At 36.7% G+C, this 20189-nt stretch overlaps 1 protein-coding gene across 2 annotated transcripts in view; it reads right to left on the bottom strand.

Moving 5' to 3' along the window:
• The window catches only part of LOC126188261 (b(0,+)-type amino acid transporter 1-like), a 482554-nt gene that overhangs the window by 96321 nt on the left and 366044 nt on the right, over positions 1–20189 (bottom strand). For both annotated transcript variants that reach the window (XM_049929825.1, XM_049929826.1), the window contains 2 exons: positions 15551–15654; positions 10123–10219 (listed from right to left, as the gene is read on the bottom strand). In XM_049929825.1, coding sequence (XP_049785782.1) covers positions 10123–10219; positions 15551–15654 — 201 coding nt within the window. The remainder of the gene's footprint in view (positions 1–10122; positions 10220–15550; positions 15655–20189) is intronic.

Genomic DNA, 20189 nt, shown 5'->3' on the forward strand with positions numbered 1-20189 from the left:
ACTACTTCATCTCTCAAAGCTACCCATTCTTTTTCTACTGTATCTCTTTCCCCTGTTTCTGTCAATCATTTCCTTATGCTCTCTCTGAAACTCTCTACAGCCTCTGGCTCTTTCAGTTTATCCAGGTCCCATCTGCATAAATTCCTATCTTTTTGCAGTTTCTTCAGTTTTAGTCTACAGTTCATAACCAATAAATTGTGATCAAAGTCCACATCTGCCCCTGCAAATATCTTACAAATTAAAACCTGGTTCCTAAGTCTCTGTCTTGCCATTATATAATCAATCTGAGCCCATTCAGTGTCTCCAGGCCTCTTCCATGTATACAACCTTCTGTCATGATTCTTAAACCAAGTGTTAGCTATTATTAAGTTATGCTATGTGCTAAATTCTACCAGGGGGCTTCCTCTTTCATTCATTACCCCAGTCCATATTCACCTACTTCTTTTCCTTCTCTTCCTTTTCCTACTATTGAATTTCAATCCCACATGACTATTAAATTTTGATCTCCATGAACCATCTGAATAATTTCTTTTATCACACCATACATTTCTTCAATCTCTTAATCATCTGCAGAGCTAGTTGGCTACAATAATGTGGTCATTAAGCTGTCCATAGTAGCTTACCCACATTCCTATTTTCCTATTCATTATTAAACCTACTCTTGGATTATCCTTATTTGGTTTTGTATTTGTTGTTGTTGTTGTTGTGGTCTTCAGTCCTGAGACTGGTTTGATGCAGCTCTCCATGCGACTCTATCCTGTGCAAGCTTCTTCATCTCCCAGTACCTACTGCAGCCTACATCCTTCTGAATCTGCTTAGTTTATTCATCTCTTGGTCTCCCTCTACAATTTTTACCCTCCACGCTGCCCTCCAATACTAAATTGTTGATCCCTTGATGCCTAAGAACATGTCCTACCAACCGATCCCTTCTTCTAGTCAAGTTGTGCCACAAACTCCTCTTCTCCCCAATCCTATTCAACACCTCCTCATTAGTTATGTGATCTACCCATCTAATCTTCAGCATTCTTCTGTAGCACCACATTTCGAAAGCTTCTATTCTCTTCTTGTCCAAACTATTTATCGTCATGTTTCACTTTCATACATGGCTACACTCCATACAAGTACTTTCAGAAACGACTTCCTAACACTTAGATCTATACTCGATGTTAACAAATTTCTCTTCTTCAGAAACGCTTTCCTTCCCATTGCCAGTCTACTTTTTATATCCTCTCTACTTTGACAATCATCAGTTATTTTGCTCCCCAAATAGCAAAACTCCTTTCTACTTTAAGTGTCTCATTTCCTAATCTAATACCCTCAACATCACCCGACTTAATTCGACTACATTCCATTATCCTTGTTTTGCTTTTGTTGATGTTCATCTTATACCCTCCTTTCAAGACACTGTCCATTCCATTAAACTGCTCTTCCAAGTCCTTTGCTGTCTCTGACAGAATTACAATGTCATCGGCGAACCTCAAAGTTTTTATTTCTTTCCCATGGATTTTAATACCTACTCCAAACTTTTCTTTAGTTTCCTTTACAATTTGCTCAATATACAGATTGAATAACATCGGGGAGAGGCTACAACCCTGTCTCACTCCCTTCCCAACCACTGCTTCCCTTTCATGTCCCTCGAGTCTTATAACTGTCATCTGGTTTCTGTACAAATTGTAAATAGCCTTTGGCTCCCTATGTTTTACCCCTGCCACCTTCAGAATTTGAAAGAGAGTATTCCAGTCAACATTGTAAAAAGCTTTCTCTAAGTCTACAAATGCCAGAAACGTAGGTTTGCCTTTCCTTAATCTAGCTTCTAAGATAAGCCGTAGGGTCAGTATTGCCTCACGTGTTCCAATATTTCTACGGAATCCAAACTGATCTTCCCCAAGGTAGGCTTCTACTAGTTTTTCCATTCATCTGTAAAGAATTCGCGTTAATATTTTGCAGCAATGACTTATTAAACTGAGAGTTCGGTTATTTTCACATCTGTCAAAACCTGCTTTCTTTGGGATTGGGATTATTATATTCTTCTTGAAGTCTGAGGGTATTTCGCCTGTCTCATACATCTTGCTCACCAGATGGTAGAGTTTTGTCAGGACTGGCTCTCCCAAGCCCGTCAGTAGTTCTAATGGAATGTTGTCTACTCCTGGGGTCTTGTTTCGACTCAGGTCTTTCAGTGCTCTGTCGAACTCTTCACGCAGTATCATATCTCCCATTTCATCTTCATCTACATCCTCTTCCAATTCCTTAATATTGTCCTCAAGTACATCGCCCTTGTATAGTCCCTCTATATACTCCTTCCACCTTTCTGCTTTCCCTTCATCGCTTAGAACTGGGTTTCCATCTGAGCTCTTTTCTCCAAAGGTCTCTTTAATTTTTCTGTAGGCAGTATCTATCTTACCCCTAGTGAGATAAGCCTCTACATCCTTACATTTATCCTCTAGCCATCCCTGCTTAGCCATTTTGCACTTCCTGTTGATCTCATTTTTGAGACGTTTGTTTTCCTTTTTGCCTGCTTCATTTACTGCATTTTTATATTTTCTCCTTTCATTAATTAAATTCAATACTTCTTCTGTTCCCCAAGGATTTCTACTAGCCCTCGTCTTTTTACCTACTTGATCCTCCGCTGCCTTCACTACTTCATCCCTCAAAGGTACCCATTCTTCTTCTACTGTATCTCTTTCCCCTGTTTCTGTCAATCATTTCCTTATGCTCTCTCTGAAACTCTCTACAGCCTCTGGCTCTTTCAGTTTATCCAGGTCCCATCTGCATAAATTCCCACCTTTTTGCAGTTTCTTCAGTTTTAATCTACACTTCATAACCAATTGATTGTGGTCAGAATCCACATCTGCCCCTGGAAATGTCTTACAATTTAAAACCTGGTTCCTAAATCTCTGTCTTACCATTATATAATCTATCTGATACCGTTTAGTATCTCCAGGGTTCTTCCATGTATACAACCTTCTTTCATGATTCTTGAACCAAGTGTTAGCTATGATTAAGTTATGCTCTGCACAAAATTCTACCAGGCGGCTTCCTCTTTCATTTCTTACCCCCAATCCATATTCACCTACTACATTTCCTTCTCTCCCTTTTCCTACTACCGAATTCCAGTCACCCATGACTATTAAATTTTCGTCTCCCTTCACTATCTGAATAATTTCTTTTATTTCATCATACATTTCTTCAATTTCTTCGTCATCTGCAGAGCTAGTTGGCATATAAACTTGTACTACTGTAGTAGGCGTGGGCTTCATGTCTATTTTGGCCACAATAATGTGTTCACTATGCTGTTTGTAGTAGCTTACCCGCATTCCTATTTTTTTATTCATTATTAAAGCGACTCCTGCATTACCCCTATTTGACTTTGCATTTACAACCCTGTATTCGCCTGACCAAAAGTCTTGTTCCTCCTGCCACCGAACTTCACTAATTCCCACTATAGCTAACTTTAACCTATCCATTTCCCTTTTTAAATTTTCTAACCTACCTGCCCAATTAAGGGATCTGACATTCCACGCTCCGATCCATAGAATGCCAGTTTTCTTTCTCCTGATAACGACATCCTCTTGAGAAGTCCCCGCCTGGAGATCCGAATGGGGGACTATTTTACCTCCAGAATATTTTACCTAATATGACGCCATCATCATTAACCATACAGTAAAGCTGCATGCCCTCAGGAAAAATTACGGCTGTAGTTTCCCCTTGCTTTCAACCATTCGCAGTACCAGCACAGCAAGGCCGTTTTGGTTAGTGTTACAAGGCCAGATCAGTCAACCACCCAGACTGTTGCCCCTGCAACTACTGAAAAGGCTGCTGCCCCTCTTCAGGAACCACACGTTTGTCTTGGCTCTCAACAGATACCCCTCCATTGTGGTTGCACCTACGGTATGGCTATCTGTATCACTGAGGCACGCAAGCCTCCCCACCAACGGCAAGGTCCATGGTTCATGGGGGGTTTTGTATTTATATCCCAGTATTCACCTGACCAGAAATCTTGTTCCTCCCACCACCGAACTTCACATATACCTACTATTGCTAACTTTAACCTACCCATTTCCCTTTTTAAATTTTCTAACCTACCTGCCTGATCAAGCGATCTGACATTCCACGCTCCAATTTGTAGTATGCCAGTTTTGTTTTTGCTGATAACAATGTCATCCTGAGTAGTTCCCACCTGGAGATGCGAATGGGGAACTATTTTACCTCCGAAATATTTTACCCAAGATGATGCCAGCATCATTTAACCATACAGTAACTTCCACAAAAATCATCATTTATTATCTTCTCTGTTGATGTTTCATTTCTGGGATTAACAACAATGTTTGTATCATTTGAACTGAACAGAACTAATTTTGCCTTTGATTAAAAGAAAATGTTAGTGTGAGTGAGCTAAAAAGTTGTCTTTAGACTGATAGTACACTATTTATTTGTTTATCTGCCCAATCATGCTAAAGCATGACAGGTGAATTTGTTTCTGTTGAAAGAACATTAGTCATTGTGATTATGTTTGATTGAATTCACATGGCATGTTACTTTTCAACAGTTTCCAAAACTGGGAGTTTTTAGTATTCTCCATTCAACACTGGGAAAAATAGTAACCAGAAGTGATACAACATTGAAGTAGCTATGCTGAGAGAAAGATGCTTGCACTGAGAGCTGCAACAGACTTTAGACAATGACAGTAACAGAATCACATGTTGTATCACTTCTGGTTACTATTTTTCCCAGTGTTAAATGGGAATGCTCTAGTACTATGAAACATTGGGCCTTGTTACTCTAATTTGTTTCTTGTTGCTATATTTTGGATAACCAGAAACAGAAGGAAGTCATGTGAAAAGCATGGTTTTGTATTAGTACAGATAGCAAATGAAAATGGAATTCTGAAACTAATGCTTGTTTGCTTGCTGGTATCAGTAGTGCTTCTTGTTCATTATATTTTCAGCTTTTTACTCGTATGCATAACATTTTTAGTGTTCACATTTATTTTTAGTGTTCACATTTTAAAAAACTTACCCACATGTTCTTTGCTACCCCTTAAACATGCACAATGAGGAAAGAAGCTATGCATGCTATTGTATCTTCTACATGTCAAAAAAGTTAATGATTATTAAATGTTAAAGAAACAGAACTGCTTAGAGGTATTCCTTCATGCAGAATAGAGTTCTTGTTTTATTATATTGCCAGTGCATTAGTCTCACTGTAGTTTACCCATCTTCTCCCTTTGAAATCTTACCTATTATGCCTCATTCAGTTACATACAATGTGTTTGAAAAAGAACTCCATAGTTTTAATGTGTCCTAGAATCTGTACAAAGTGACATACACTATTCTAGTTTGTGGTGTTTGAGTCATCAACTCTCCAAGTTTGGCTCCCCTGCAGTCGTAAGGTCTGCTCGAGCTTGATATGGCATGGCAACAGTGCTGTTTTTTTTTTTATTTTTATTTTTTTTTTTTCATTTTTTCCCCCTCTGTTCCCCCAGTTCAGTCCAGATTCTCTTTTCTAATGAGGTTACATTTTATGTCAGTGGAACAGTTAGTTGTCATAAGTGCAGAATTTGAGGGGGCAGAGAATCCACACAAAGTTATTCAGCATCAACGCGACTCTCCAAAAGTTAATGTCTGGTGCAGTTTGGTTGAAGATTGTGTGATTGAGCCTTTCATTTTTGTATAAAAAACAATAAACAGGGGCGTTTACTGAGATATGCTGACTGAGTGCATCTTTCCCCAAATGGACGATACTTAGGTAGAAAAGGGGCTTGTGTTTTTCCAACAAGATGGTGCCCCACCTCATTACAGTAACCATGTGTGTGTGGCTCTTGACATCCACTTTCCAGGAAGGTGGATAGGCAGGGCCACCACAAAGCCCAGACTTAACCCCAATGGACTTTTTCTTTTTTGGCCTCATAAAAAATGTTATGTACAGTTAAAAGCTCAGAGACATCAATCATTTATGGGAAGGAATCGTCATGGCAGTTGGGACAGTCACACCTGAAACGTTGGTGAATACATGGCAAGAAGTGGAATATCATCTCGACATGTGCAGGGCAACAAATGGATCCCATGTTGACATATACTAACATTAAACAAAACTTGAAGGAATTCTCTTTCATGATATGTACTCATTGTATAATTTTCCTTTAATTTACCCATTAAATTTATACTTAAAAAATAGTCTCAAATGCTTAAGGCCCCTTAAAATGAATATTTTGCTTTAACATGTATGTGAGTAATTGTTTAGTAATTATAGCCTAACCTGTGTCAGATGTAGGCGTACCTTTCCCAAAATAGCCCGTTTGCTTTTTTCCTGGAATATTTCTCACCCGTTTTCAGGAATAACCAAGCATAGCACAAATGGAATGTGCGTCTATTTTGATCATCTACTTGATTTTACTTTTGAATGTAATTTTGAGGTTTTCAAAGTATATAGGTCTATACCATGTTTTGTGATATACCAATGGTTATGTAGATAGTTCCATGTATCATTTGCATGATAAATCTTAATGATATGGAACAAGTCATTATGTATTGACATCAATAATTTTTTTGTAAATATTCCTTCATGCTGATCATTTATTAGTTTTTACATTTTTTAATTAACGAAAGACAGATGTTAGTAACTCCTATTCATCCATCACCATTTACACATTACAGTAATAGATAATCTTCCGCAGAATAGGAGTCACCAAACAGAAGAGAAACGTTTTCAGTTTAGTTTCAAATTTTACTTTGCTGTGTGTCAGTTATTTTATATCAATGGGTAAGTGATTAAAACTTTTGGTTGCAGCAGTGTGCTACAAACAATCTTAATGTGGCATAATGAATGCCATGTTTTCCTTCTGGTATTGTAGTTGTGTCATCATTGTTCCTTTTGAACTGTAGTGGATTATTTACAACAAACTTTATGACGGAATGACTATACTGTGAAATGGATAGCTGCTACTTCCATGCCGAACACAAGGCAGGCACAATGAAAAGTGTGTTCAGCCAAAGCCACATTAAGAAAGGAAGTGCAGCACACAAATATTCATACAATAATACACATGAAATGAAAAACAATTTAATGAAGAGAGAGAATGGACAATGAGTAAAGTAAGGCAAATCTAAAGTCAAATGATAGAAATAAAACCATTACAATTAGTGTAAACAGTGCAATAACTCATGTTTACAAAAGGAAGTATTGCTTGAATTGCTCCAGTTATGAATGAAATGTGATTGCTTTAAACTTTATGATTGGATATTACTACACCCGTGAACAATAAAAGCTGGCATTTTTGATGAAACAATAATGTCTGAATGCAATAAAAGCACCCAATATGGTCAGAACTGTGCATTGGTATGTCAGAGTGACATCACGAGGAAGTGTGACCGCAGGAACTATGGGCTTATGAATGCAGTGAACATAATGTTTTGGGCTAGTTAAAACGGTGGACATCGGCTTCCAGTATGTGGTGTAATGACATCTCCCTACTGTTTTTACTTTCAAGGGCTCGACACAATCAATACCTTCTCTGCTTGATAGCAATGGAAATAATATCGACGACACTGCATCCAAAGAAGAATTACTAAACACAGCCTTCCAAAATTCCTTCACAAAAGAAGATGAAGCAAGTATTCCAGAATTCGAATCAAGAACAGCTACCAACATCACTTAAAAGTAGATATCCCCCGAGTAATGAAGCAACTTAAATTGCTTAATAGAAGCAAGTCTTCCAGCCCAGACTGTATACCTATTAGGTACCTTTCAGAGTATACTGATGAAATAACTCCATACTTAGCAATCATATACAACACTTCACTCATCAAAAGATCCATACTCAAAAATTGGAAAGCGGCATAGGTTACAAACCTAGTGAGTATTACAACATATCAATGAAGTTCATCAAAGAGTGCTCATGCGAGTTGAGTTCTATTGTAAGTTATTTGTGTAATCAATCTCCTATCAGTGAAACATTCCCAGACTGACTAAAATATGCTGAAGTTCAGCCTCTTTACAAGGAGGAGGGTAAAGAGATACAATAAAATTATCAACCAATTTCACTTTCACCAGCTTTTTCAAAAATATCTGAAATGGTTTTGTTCAAGCACCTCCATAAGCATCTGACTACAAATAATATATTGTCCAAGTCATAGTTTGGGTTTCTTAAGGGTTCTGATATGGTGAAAGCTATTTACACTTACAGCTAGAACTTACTTAATTCATTAGAAAATAAATTAGAGGCTACTGGCATTTTCTGTGACAATATCAAAAGCCTTTGACTGTGTAAACCACAGCATTCTCTTATGTAAATTAGAATATTATGGTGTCACCAGGAATGCTGTGAAATGGTTTGAGCCTTATCTAACTAACAGGAAGCAAAAGGTGTTGTTGCAAAATACCTATGCATTAAGCAGTCAGTCTTCATCTGATTGGAAATTAATTACCTGTGGCATTCCTCAAGATTCCATCTTGGGTCCATTGCTTTTTCTTGTGTACATTAATGACCACTCGTCTGTTACATTGCTAGCTGCTAAGTTTATTTTGTTTTCAGATGATACAAACATTGCAGGAAGTAGCAATGTCAAGTACAGATTTGGAAATAGCTGCTAATCAAATTTTCACTGATTTTAATAAATGGTTTAAAGCTAATTCACTGTCATTAAACTTTGAAAAGACCTACTAGGTATATGCATTTCAGAACCAGTGAGAGATTTCTTCCAGCATGTGTATAATATATGGAGACATGCAGATTGAAGAGGTTGAGTGTGTTAAATTTCTGGGATTGATAATAAATTCAGTTGAGAATGGCATACCACAGAAATACTGAAGTGCCTAAAGAAGTCTCCATTTGCAGAGGGAATGTTGTCAGATGTAGGACATTTAATGAAAAAAAAAACTTGCATACTTTGCTTACTTTCATTCTATTACATCTTACAGGATCATATTCTTGGGTAACTCATCAAACGGAGCAACAGTTTTTAGTGTGCAAAAGAATTGTAATAAGAATAATTTGTGGTGTAAAATCAAGAAAATCATGAAACTTCCTGGCAGATTAAAACTGTGTGCCGGACCAAGACTCGAACTCAAGACCTTTGCCTTTCATGGGCAAGTGCTCTTGCCTGCGAAAGGCAAAGGTCCCGAGTTCAAGTCTCAGTGCGACACACAGTTTTAATCTGCCAGGAAGTTTCATATTAGCGCTCACTCTGCTGCAGAGTGAAAATCTCATTCAAGAAAATCATGTAGGAACCTGTTGAAGGAACTTTGTATTCTAACCACTGCTTCTCAGTATATTTATTCCTTATTGAAAATTGATGCAAGTAATATATCTCTCAGGATGATTCATGAAGGGTTGGGTTGTTTGGAGGAAGAGACCAAACAGCGAGGTCATCGGTCTCATTGGATTAGGGAAGGAAGTCGGCTGTGCCTTTTCAAAGGAACTTTGCCTGGAGCAATTTAGGGAAATCATGGAAAACCTAAATCATCCTTCCAAATGCGAGTCCAGTGTGCTAAGATTCATGAAGATATGCAAATATTTTAATATGTTATTCTACAAGTAAAACTAAAGAAAAATGTAAAATGCAAAACAAACTGTAACTACTCACAGACTGACACTTGTGGTCTGTTACAAATCTTCATCTGTCACTAAACATATATACGGCTAGTGTATAATTTTCAAATGTTTTTCATTAATTTAACTGTAGACTGTCACCAGTATCTGAAGGCCATTGCATTAGATTGTACAAACACCAAACAATACAGACATGGCCAGTCTGTAAGTCAGCTGATTAAATTATTACAATTTTTAAAATTTTGTATTATATATTTCAGCCCCTATGTGACCTGAAGATGAAAAAATATAATTTAAAAAATACACAGAGTCACTGTGTTTCAGTGTGGTGGTAGGCCTATGCCCAGTCTGTATATTTCTTAATATTATTTACTCTCTCAATGGATAAGTGTACAACTGCACTATCAGATATTTCAGAATATCTCATAAATTCTGCTAAGTTGTTTTACTATAATTAGCACAGTATCTCAGTAACACCATATACAGTATGAGTTTGCATGATTTGCATTTGTGTGACACTACTCTATGCTATGTTCCTGAGTGTCAGTATGTCATTGCGTCACACAGGAACTTACCTGAATAACAACAGCAGGTCCAGGTGTGAAGCGCCTGATATGCACAAAAGAGAAGATTGAGACCATATGCCCCTCCTGGCCTGCTACAAAGCATAACCTGACAAACATTAAGAACAATAAAAGCAATGAGTGCACAGTAGTTACAGTTCAAATTAAATATTTTTTTTAGAAAACTGTAGTTCATTGTATACGATCATCTACATTTACACCTAATGAGTGATAACATCAGAGTGATTGGGTCAGATATTATTATTCACTTTTTGAAGATTTCTCATTAATAGGTAAGAATCTAGGACACAACACTATGCCTTACATCAAAAGAGTACACTTGCAATGAGTATTTAAATTTTTACATCAAGTAAGGAAGATTACCAAAAGGAGGTTACGATGAACACTTCTCAGTCTGGCAGTAAGTAATGCGGTTTACACATTGTACATAGTGCAATTTAAGTCGAAAGCCCTTCCCATTGCCATTCCAACAGTCAGTATAATCCACAAATTAAGATTGTGGAAAATCTAAAAAAGTACCATGTATGGCAGCCTAACTTCTTGATTTGACTCAAAATGAATTCTAGCCATACAGTTTTTTAGCTAAAAGATTAATTGGGAGTCACATGGGGCTAAATCCATTTTTAGTACATCCCTGGGTGGGTGCACGGTTCTGATAAAAATATTTTTAAAAATATACAGGCCTCTTCTTATGCATGTTTTTATCCTATTACCACACAAGACTTTTTTAATATTCGCCAGATGCTGTTTCACTCTGTGCAAGGAAATCAATATGAACAATGCCTTTTACAGCCCAAAGATTTGGGTATGTTCCATATTTGTGTACCGACAACATTGATTATAAGCTACACAGCAGATGAAATCAACTTTGCCTTTATGAGCAAAGTGTGTAATGTGGCAGGCCATGAGCCTGACCCACATTTATGAGGAAGGATGGGAACAAAGCAATCAATTGCAATCCCATTGGTTTTTTTATTATTCTTGCATATCCAGATTTCAGCTATAAATAGCCATCTTCAGTGCTTTTGAGCAAGTTATAATCCAACAAACTCACATGAGTTTCCTTCACCCTACACACCTGTAAAGTCATATGGTGACACTTATTGCTGTGATTTTGTTGGATTATAGCTCACTCAAATGCACGGAAGATGGTTATTTATAGCTGAAATCTGGATATGCCAGAATAATGAAAAACTGATGGCACTGTGACTGATTGCTGTGTTTCTATTTTCCCTTATAAAAACATGCATTCATTGTGCACAGTGATTCCCTTATGGAATCAAAGTCGGTGATCCACATCTGTTTTGTTCACAAATACTCAGATTCATAATTTAGTCTATTTTTTATATAATAAGTGATGAATATATCACTACTGACTGCAATCTAATTTAATTCTTTAGTCAAATGCCACATGTAAAAGTTCACAATTAGTCAGTAATGTAAAAATTACAATATTTACCTTTCAGACAAAATTTCTGGCGAAAACAAAAACACTGCATATAAAAATATGATGCTATAATAAATTATAAATGGAGGTAAAACTGAAAATGCATTAATTATTTGATTAATTAAGATTCCCTCCACATACTGTTAAAATTCATGACATTACAAATGTCAGACTTATTTATAAATAAACAAAAATTTTGGTAATTATTCTTATATGAAACTTTACATAGGTCTGATTAAAGACAAACACACTGTTTTAAATTTTTACAGCATTTTAATAAACACTTAGTAAATTTTCCAAATACAAAACATACAGAAGTTAATGTTTTACTAGTTTGAGTGATCAGTCGGTGTATACTTTTCATCATGTACACCATACAGCAATGAAATTTAACTAAAATTAATTTGTGTGATTATAAATTTGTTAAGATCATAATTTCAACTATGGGTGTATTCATTTTGTCAGAATGGGTGGCAGAGCACACAAGTAATGAGTCAGTTCATTACGGATCAACTGTGCGTTAACTTCTGTATGTTTTGTATTTGGAAAATTTACTAAGTGTTTATGAAAATGCTGTCAAAATTTAAAACAGTGTGTTTGTCTTTAATCAGACCTATGTAAAGTTTCATATAAGAATAATTACCAAAATTTTTGTTTATGGTGAAAAATTATTCAGCCCTGTTATTGCCAGCTCAGCAATAATGAAACACTAGTTGTTATTTATTATCTATAATTTTACTGCCACTGTAGTTAATTTATGTGTTATATGCTTTGGAAAGACTAATCAAAGGAAGTAGAACACAGAATTACAATCTTTAATTTTACAAATGAACTACTAGAAAGTAAAATATTACAAGGGCCACTCTTTATTGCTGTTTGGTTTCTGGCACACAGTGATGGACTATATCTCAACAAGAGCAATGAATCTGCACAAAAATGAACTCTAATTATTCCTTAAAAAATTTAAATACCAATTATAAACTTCATTTTCACATTTACCTTTGTCAGCCATCATACACAAAGCTCTCCCCTAGTTAATTCTGTATTGTAAATGTGCATACTTTTTTCTAGTATGAATACAGCATCACATGTTTCTCACACCTTTAATTTGTAAGTGTCCAGTATCATATTCCATGCTTTCTTGGTTTAATTGTAGTTTAAGATCAAAATTTCCTTTACATTCATCATTTTAAATACATGTCCAACACAGCTGAATTCAGGCAACAATTCCACAACTGTTCACAGTAATGGCGCAGACTACTACTTGACTTTTGTCAGTTTTCTGTTAATTTTCAATGATAATAAACCATTCAAAACAAAGGACTGTTTGACTTGCCCGTTGTATTCTAGTTTATCCATTTGAGCAACATATGCATGATACATTTCCTTTAAAAATTCGTAGAGATCTAGCTTATTTGCGAGATGTTGCACATTTTAATTTTTGTTAATTATCCCTGAAGCCAAACTGAGACTCTTCTCTAATTCTTATTTAAAATGAATTATCAAAATTCAGATACGATTTACATCAGCAGCATCTATGTGCAAGGCAAATTTAAACCCTGCTCTACAATCTGTTGTGCTGAATCAGTTTTTGAGGGTGTATATGCACCTTGGGGTAGGGTGGCAAGAGGGTCATAATAATGTCTTTTACATTATTGAACACAGTGAATAGTAACTGATCATGGATGTTCACCCGTATCATGCACATAAAGATTTTTTTCATGTTTATAGTCTACTGTCTCCATGCTGGTTTTTTAAACACTTATAGCCCCCCCCCCCCTCCAACAAATAGCATTACTAATGAAACTTTACAGACATCAGAATCATTATATTTTATAGATTTGTAAGTTTCTTGTTCTGCATTTGATTATGAATGTCTTTATGTATTCTGTCAAGCACTGATCAAAAACTCACCACTACCAACATGCCTTACATCGAAAACTGTCTCTCTTTCTTTGCCAAAAGGCAGTCTAATAAGGCTCAAGGATACAGTAGAACTTCATTGTATTTATTTTTTTTCTTCTCAGCCTATCAATTAAGTCTGACTCGACCTAAGTTCAATATTACTTTTTTGTAATCTGTGTCTTAACAGCCAGAAGAAGCAGCCCTTTTGCTGAAACCTAATAATTTTAGTTCTGTATGTGTTTCCATTTGGTAAGTAGTTTCTTTCTGACCATACCATAAAAACTTCTACAAAAATTTGTTGTCCATCTATCTCTTTCACACACTATGTGATCAAAAGTATCTGGGCACCCCCAAAAACATAGGTTTTTCATATTAGGTCCATTGTGCTGCCACGTACTGCCAGGTACTCCATATCAGTGACCTCAGTAGTCGTTAGACATTGTGAGAGAGCAGAATGGGGCGCTCCATGGAACTCACGGACTTCAAACGTGATCAGGTGATTGGGTGTCACTTAAGTCAGATGTCTGTACGTGAGATTTCCACACTCCTAAACATCCCTAGGTCCACTGCTTCTGATGTGATAGTGAGGTGGAAATGTGAAGGGACACGTACAGGATGAAAGCATACAGGCCAAACTCCTCTGTTGTCTGACAGAGAGTGCAGACAGTTGAAGAGGACGGTAATGTGTAACAGACAGACATCTATCCAGACCACCACACAGGAATTTCAAACTGCATAAGGATCCACTACAGGTACTATGACAGTTAGGCAGGAGGTGAGAAAACTGATTTCATGGTTGAGCGGCTGCTCATAAGCCACACGTCATGCCCATAAATGCCAAATGACGCCACGCTTTGTGTAAGGAGTGAAAGATTGGATGATTGAACAATGTAAAAACATTGTGTGGAGTGATGAATTGTGGTACACATTGTGGCAATCCGATGGTAGGGTGTGGGTATGGCGAATGCCCGGTGAACGTCATCTGCCAGTGTGTGTAATGCCAACAGTAAAATTCCGAAGCAGTGGTGTTATGGTGGGTGTGGTTGTGTTTTTCATGGAGGTGGGCTTGCACCCTTTGTTGTTTTGCATGGCACTATTACAGCACATGTCTACATTAATGTTTTAAGCACCTTCTTGCTTCCAACTGTTGAAGAGCAATTCAGGGATGGCGATTGCATCTTTCAACATGATCAAGCACCTTTTCATAATGCACAGCCTGTGGTGGAGTGGTTACGCGACAATTATATCCCTGTAATGGACTGGCCTGCAGAGAGTCCTGACCTGAATTTTATAGAACACCTTTGGGATGTTCTGGAACGCCAACTTCGTGCCAGGCCTCACCAACTGACATCAATAACTCTCCTCAGCACAGCACTCCATGGCGAAAGGGCTGCAATTCCCCAAGAAACCTTCCAGCACCTGATTGAACGTAAGCCTGTGAGAGTGGAAGCTGTCATCAAGGCTAAGGGCGGGTCAACACCATATTGAATTCCAGCATTACCGATGGAGGGCACCATGAACTTGTAAGTCATTTTCAGCCAGGTGTCTGGATACTTTTGATCACATAGTGTAGATAGTTACCATCCACAGTATGAACAGGGGCTTATCTAAAATGAATAATGCTTCCTATAATGCAAACCAATAATAAGTTAATGATGGATGAAAACTTAGTTGCAGTTTAAACATTCATCAGTGTGTGTGTGTGTGTGTGTGTGTGTGTGTGTGTGTGTGTGTGTGTGCATGTCATCATAAATGTGAAAGAAAGGGTGATCTGTAGTACATGACATACTGTATTATTTAATTCAACAGTATCTCCAGAAGTAGGATCCTTTCCACCAGGCAGTGGATCCAATGGAGCTCCCAGTATCTGGTCTATTTTTTTGCTGTTGCCCCCAGAGTTCAGCATAATATTCTCACTGTCTTTAAATTATCTGCAAAGCAGTAGGGTGAGCCTAACTGAAATTAACTTTATGCTGTAATTTACAAATTCTATATTTTTCACACTGAACCATGTATGTGACTTTATCAGTTGCATCAGGAACCTCACTTATCAGTACAGCCACTCACCTTGTCACACTGAACTGAATGCCAAGTGCACAGCCAAATGTAGACAGAGCTACTCCCAGTGGAATGACGAAACTCATTGGTCCCAGAAGGCGTTCTCCAAATGCCTACGGTGAAATAGTCACAGGATGTTCTGGAGCAATATTTGACACATGACTCAGCAAAAGTTTATTACTTCTCTATGAAAACATACATTTCATTACCTAATGAAGCTTGAGAGGAAGCACAGAACATTCTTTTGTAACTGCAGGTATGGCAGTAACAGTACCCTATTTTAAACATTATTTTTGAAATAAAAAACACTCTCTCTCTCTCTCTCTCTCTCTCTCTCTCTCTGGTCAAAATAAAAGTATTCATTTATTGTCAGTACTGGACATGACAGGAAAGAATAATGATTTTGTTCTGTCAGGTACACTCATAAGGAAACAAAAATAAAGAAGACAAGCACATTTCCACTTGACAAACACAAACAAAAATACAAAAAACATTACAAAAGATTCCATTGCAAACACTACAATTTCTTCTCAATGGCACCTGTCACCTTGTGTAACATATTATTTATGAACCAATTGGCCCCTCTCTTAATTGGAGACACTTTTGAATGCACTTAGGCATGCTCCTTACCAAATTTTCTAGATAAATCTTCAAATATTGATCCATTGCTCCAATGCAGCCTCTTTGAGACCCTTAATATGTCTGGTGGGAAGGATGATTATAAACCACTTGCTTTAGCATGGCACATGCTTTGTCAATGCAGTTGAGATCTGGAGAATAGGGAGGACATTTCTTTCTGACAGAATCTATGCTCACTAGGGACATGTTCATAATAGTGTGATGATGGAGGCATGCTTTGTCATCCAGCATTGTGAATCCTGCTCCAATATGTTCACTAAATGGAGCCACAATATGTGCAACGACATCATCCCAATACTTCACACCACTCATCATGTGATGTATTAACACAACGATTGTCCGGCACTCATACACGATTGCACCCTAAAACATTACTAAATGATTTTCATAAGAGTGCTGGAGTGTGAAACAGGTAGGGTGTAAACATTGTCCTTGTTGCCTCCAGACATGAGTATCAGTATTGTCAGAGTGGAGACTGATATGAGTCTCATCAGAAACAAGCACTATGTCCCAGTACTGCATAGTATACAAAGAGTGGTTTTATGCCCATGCAACACGAGCGTCTCTTCACATTCAAGTTGGAGGAGAGTCATGGGAGGCCTTGTGGCATGTAACCCTAATTGATGTAGCCTATTTAATACCATTTGTGTTGACATCCGCACTCCTGTAGCTATTTGGCACAGCTGCCGTAAATGTGTAGGGGTTGCTTTTGTATGCAGATATTGAAACTCCATATCCGCAGTTTTTCTCCTATGACTACTTATGTGATGATCCTCAGCTGATCCTGTCATTGGAAAATTGTTCCAGATTGTAGAGACATCACTTTGACTTGCAGTGACATTTGCTGTGATGTCCACCTATCTGTTTCCCTGCTGCATTATAACAACTATACAGAGCCTCTTATCATATATGTTGATGTTGTTGTTGTTGTTGTTGTCGTCTGAACCATCCTGAAGCAACCCAACTCTTGTAACGACATACAGCACAAGTATTGCAATATTTACAGGTGGCATGGTTGCCACAGACTGTACACAGTGCCTCCTCACAGTAGAAATATTGACTGCTTCCACTGGAAATACATTTCAAACAAACCAATGTATTGATATCTTACAATATTTATTGACCATATCATTCAGTATTATAGTTTCGGCAATATGAAAAATTTGTTTTGACTTTTATATTTTTGCACTGCCCTACATCTTTCAGTGATAATAGTTTTCTATACATAATAATACAGTATCATTAGTGAACAATCTGGAAATGCTGGTCATCCTACCTGACAACTTCTTTAGGCATACTGAGAACATTAGTTGTCCTAATTTGGTTTCTTGTTTCTACAGAACATTCACCATCCACTGTAAAACACTGCATTTTGTCAGTCAAGGCTTTGTCAAGATGATCACATATTAGAGAGGGTACTCCACACCATATCTTGTCAACAGTATGGCTCATTCGGAAAACCCTCCGTCACCATACCTTAGAAGATTGAAACTACCAAATATCTTGTGTTTACTTTTTGCAAGATATTGTAGTTGAGGTGAGGGATATTATGTACTGTATTTCACTCTTATTCTTTTTGGTAAACAGATGTGACAGGCATTCATTCAGTCACACATTCACTGTGTTTCATACATCCCACAAGAAAGGGAACCTTCAGTGATTTGGAACAATTCAAAATATATATTAGAAAAAAGATGAAGTAATGATAGAAACTTAATCTGTAAAATATATTAACAACAAACTATCACTATGCTGCTTGCTGCTACTTTCTCTTACAGCACCTAAATGTAATTGTATAAATTAGGTAGAAAGCTGCTACTTTGGAAACAGATGCTCTCCTTTCACTTATATTATACAACAACTGTTTATATGATATTACTTACTTGACTGCTATCATATTTTTCAAAGGAAATAGTTACTTACATCTGTAAATACATAGTTATTTTCAGTACTTATAACTTGTCATGTATCTTTATAATGAGAACTGCTACTTCGTCATATAATAATTTATTATGCCATGATCACCTAGTTACTAAAATATTCAGATTACCAGTTTCAGCAATTTACTGCCATCTTCAGGCATTCTACTCAATCCACTAATGGCTTCATCATCATGTATACAAGTTCAAGTAGGGAATGAAATATTTCAATGAATTATATGTTATGTTGTCAAAAGCTCAGAGAATCTGATAAAGCTTTTAGTGGATTAAGTATAATGTCTGAACTGTTGAAACTGGTGCTGGCTAATGTGTACATTGTATTAATTAGGTTATCTTAGATTAGATTAATGCTTGTTCAATAGATCATGAATATGGCACTTTGTAATGAAGTATAATGTGCCAGTTAAATGAAAGGTTTCTTTACACAACATAATTTAATTCATTTTATTAATTGTAAAATTAATAAACAGGCACTGTTTTTGCCTTGCTTCACAAATTTTATTATGGTCATTTTATTAAGGCTATTGCACAATCTAGATTTTGGGTTGTAAGCCCATTTTCAAATACATTACTGATTCCAAAGATGATAAAGCAAGGATGTCTAGTCATGTTAGTGTAATTACTGAATTGTGTAATTTCATATGTAATTTGTCCAGAAATGGTCATTGAAGTAATTTTACATTAAGCCAAGGATCAATACATTATGAAGTTTATCTTTACCTTATGATCATGTTTGTCTTTGTTTTATCATCTTTGGACTCAGTAATGTACTTGAAAATGGGCTTATAGCCCATAACCTAGCTTGTGTGGTAACCATAATAAAATTTGTGGAACAAGGCAAAATGCAATATTTGTTTAATTAATTTACAATGTTTCACCAAAAACCCACAGATGATTCAACTGAAATTATAAAATTTGTAATCTATATGTGAAAGTTCATCTGTCAAATAGAAGTTATCATTCGGAAATTCTTTTGTTTTTAAATGCTGGTTGGCTATCTGTCAGGCTTTTGATGCTATTTTGCAAGTAACCAAAGACTTTTGTGCAGAAAGTTCATCCCTTTCTGTGTCAAAGTTAGATTTAACCTGAAATAGTGAAGATCAACTTTTCTTCTGGTGTTGTAGCCATGCACATTGCTTCTGCTTGTGAATTTCGAGTTATCGTTAATAACAAATCTCATAAGTGAATATACCTAGTTCCAGCTGATTGTGACATCATTAATTATTAATAAACATTTACAAAGTTGAATGCTTTGATTTGGCAATGAGTCTATTTCTTAAAACTAGTACTTACAACATAGTGAAACTAACATTTCAATCCCAGAATCTAGATATACAAATAAATGGTAGAAAAGTGACTATTTGGCTAGGTTTTGAACCAATTTGCATTCCCAGCTTTTTGCTTTGTACTAGATGGGATTTTGTTGAATATTTTTTCCACCAGAATCTGCTTGCGTGTGTTTCATGAACAAATGGTAGTTCCTTAAAAGAAGTTTTCTCTTCTCAAGAAAGGTCATCGGTTCAGGCTTAGGATTTGCTCTATGAGCCTGCAACAGTTACATGCTACAAGTATTGGCCTGCAGTTCTGTACATCTAGTTTTCTAGCCCTTTTACAAACAGGAATGATACATGTTTTTTCCTTGCACATAGCATTTGCTGTGCAAGATATTCACCAAAATAATGAATTAGAAAGGGGCTAATTGTGCAGTATACTCAATTTAATACCAAGCAAGAATCATGGCAGAATGTGGTGCCTTGCTTGTTTAAAGTGTTTTCCTGTACAGACAGTTTTACGCAAATGGTACTTGTTCATAATTTTGTGAATGCAGAATGCAATATATTTTGTCTATCTCCCTGTTTTCTCTTGTTTTGGCAACATAAATCCATAAGAGGTTTGAATAGTTGCATCGATTTATCAACTTACATTGGCTCAAATCTCTCTAAGCTTTTTGATGGATATTTTGACAGGCTATTGTACTGTTATAAACTTCACAAACATCCCTTATTATGGATGGAGGAGTTGCCATTCATATTTGTCCAGCAGTTCTCTACATTCTCTTTTGTAGTGAG

The sequence above is a fragment of the Schistocerca cancellata genome, chromosome 5 (assembly GCF_023864275.1).
Source record: "Schistocerca cancellata isolate TAMUIC-IGC-003103 chromosome 5, iqSchCanc2.1, whole genome shotgun sequence".
In the NCBI taxonomy this organism is placed as follows: domain Eukaryota; kingdom Metazoa; phylum Arthropoda; class Insecta; order Orthoptera; family Acrididae; genus Schistocerca; species Schistocerca cancellata.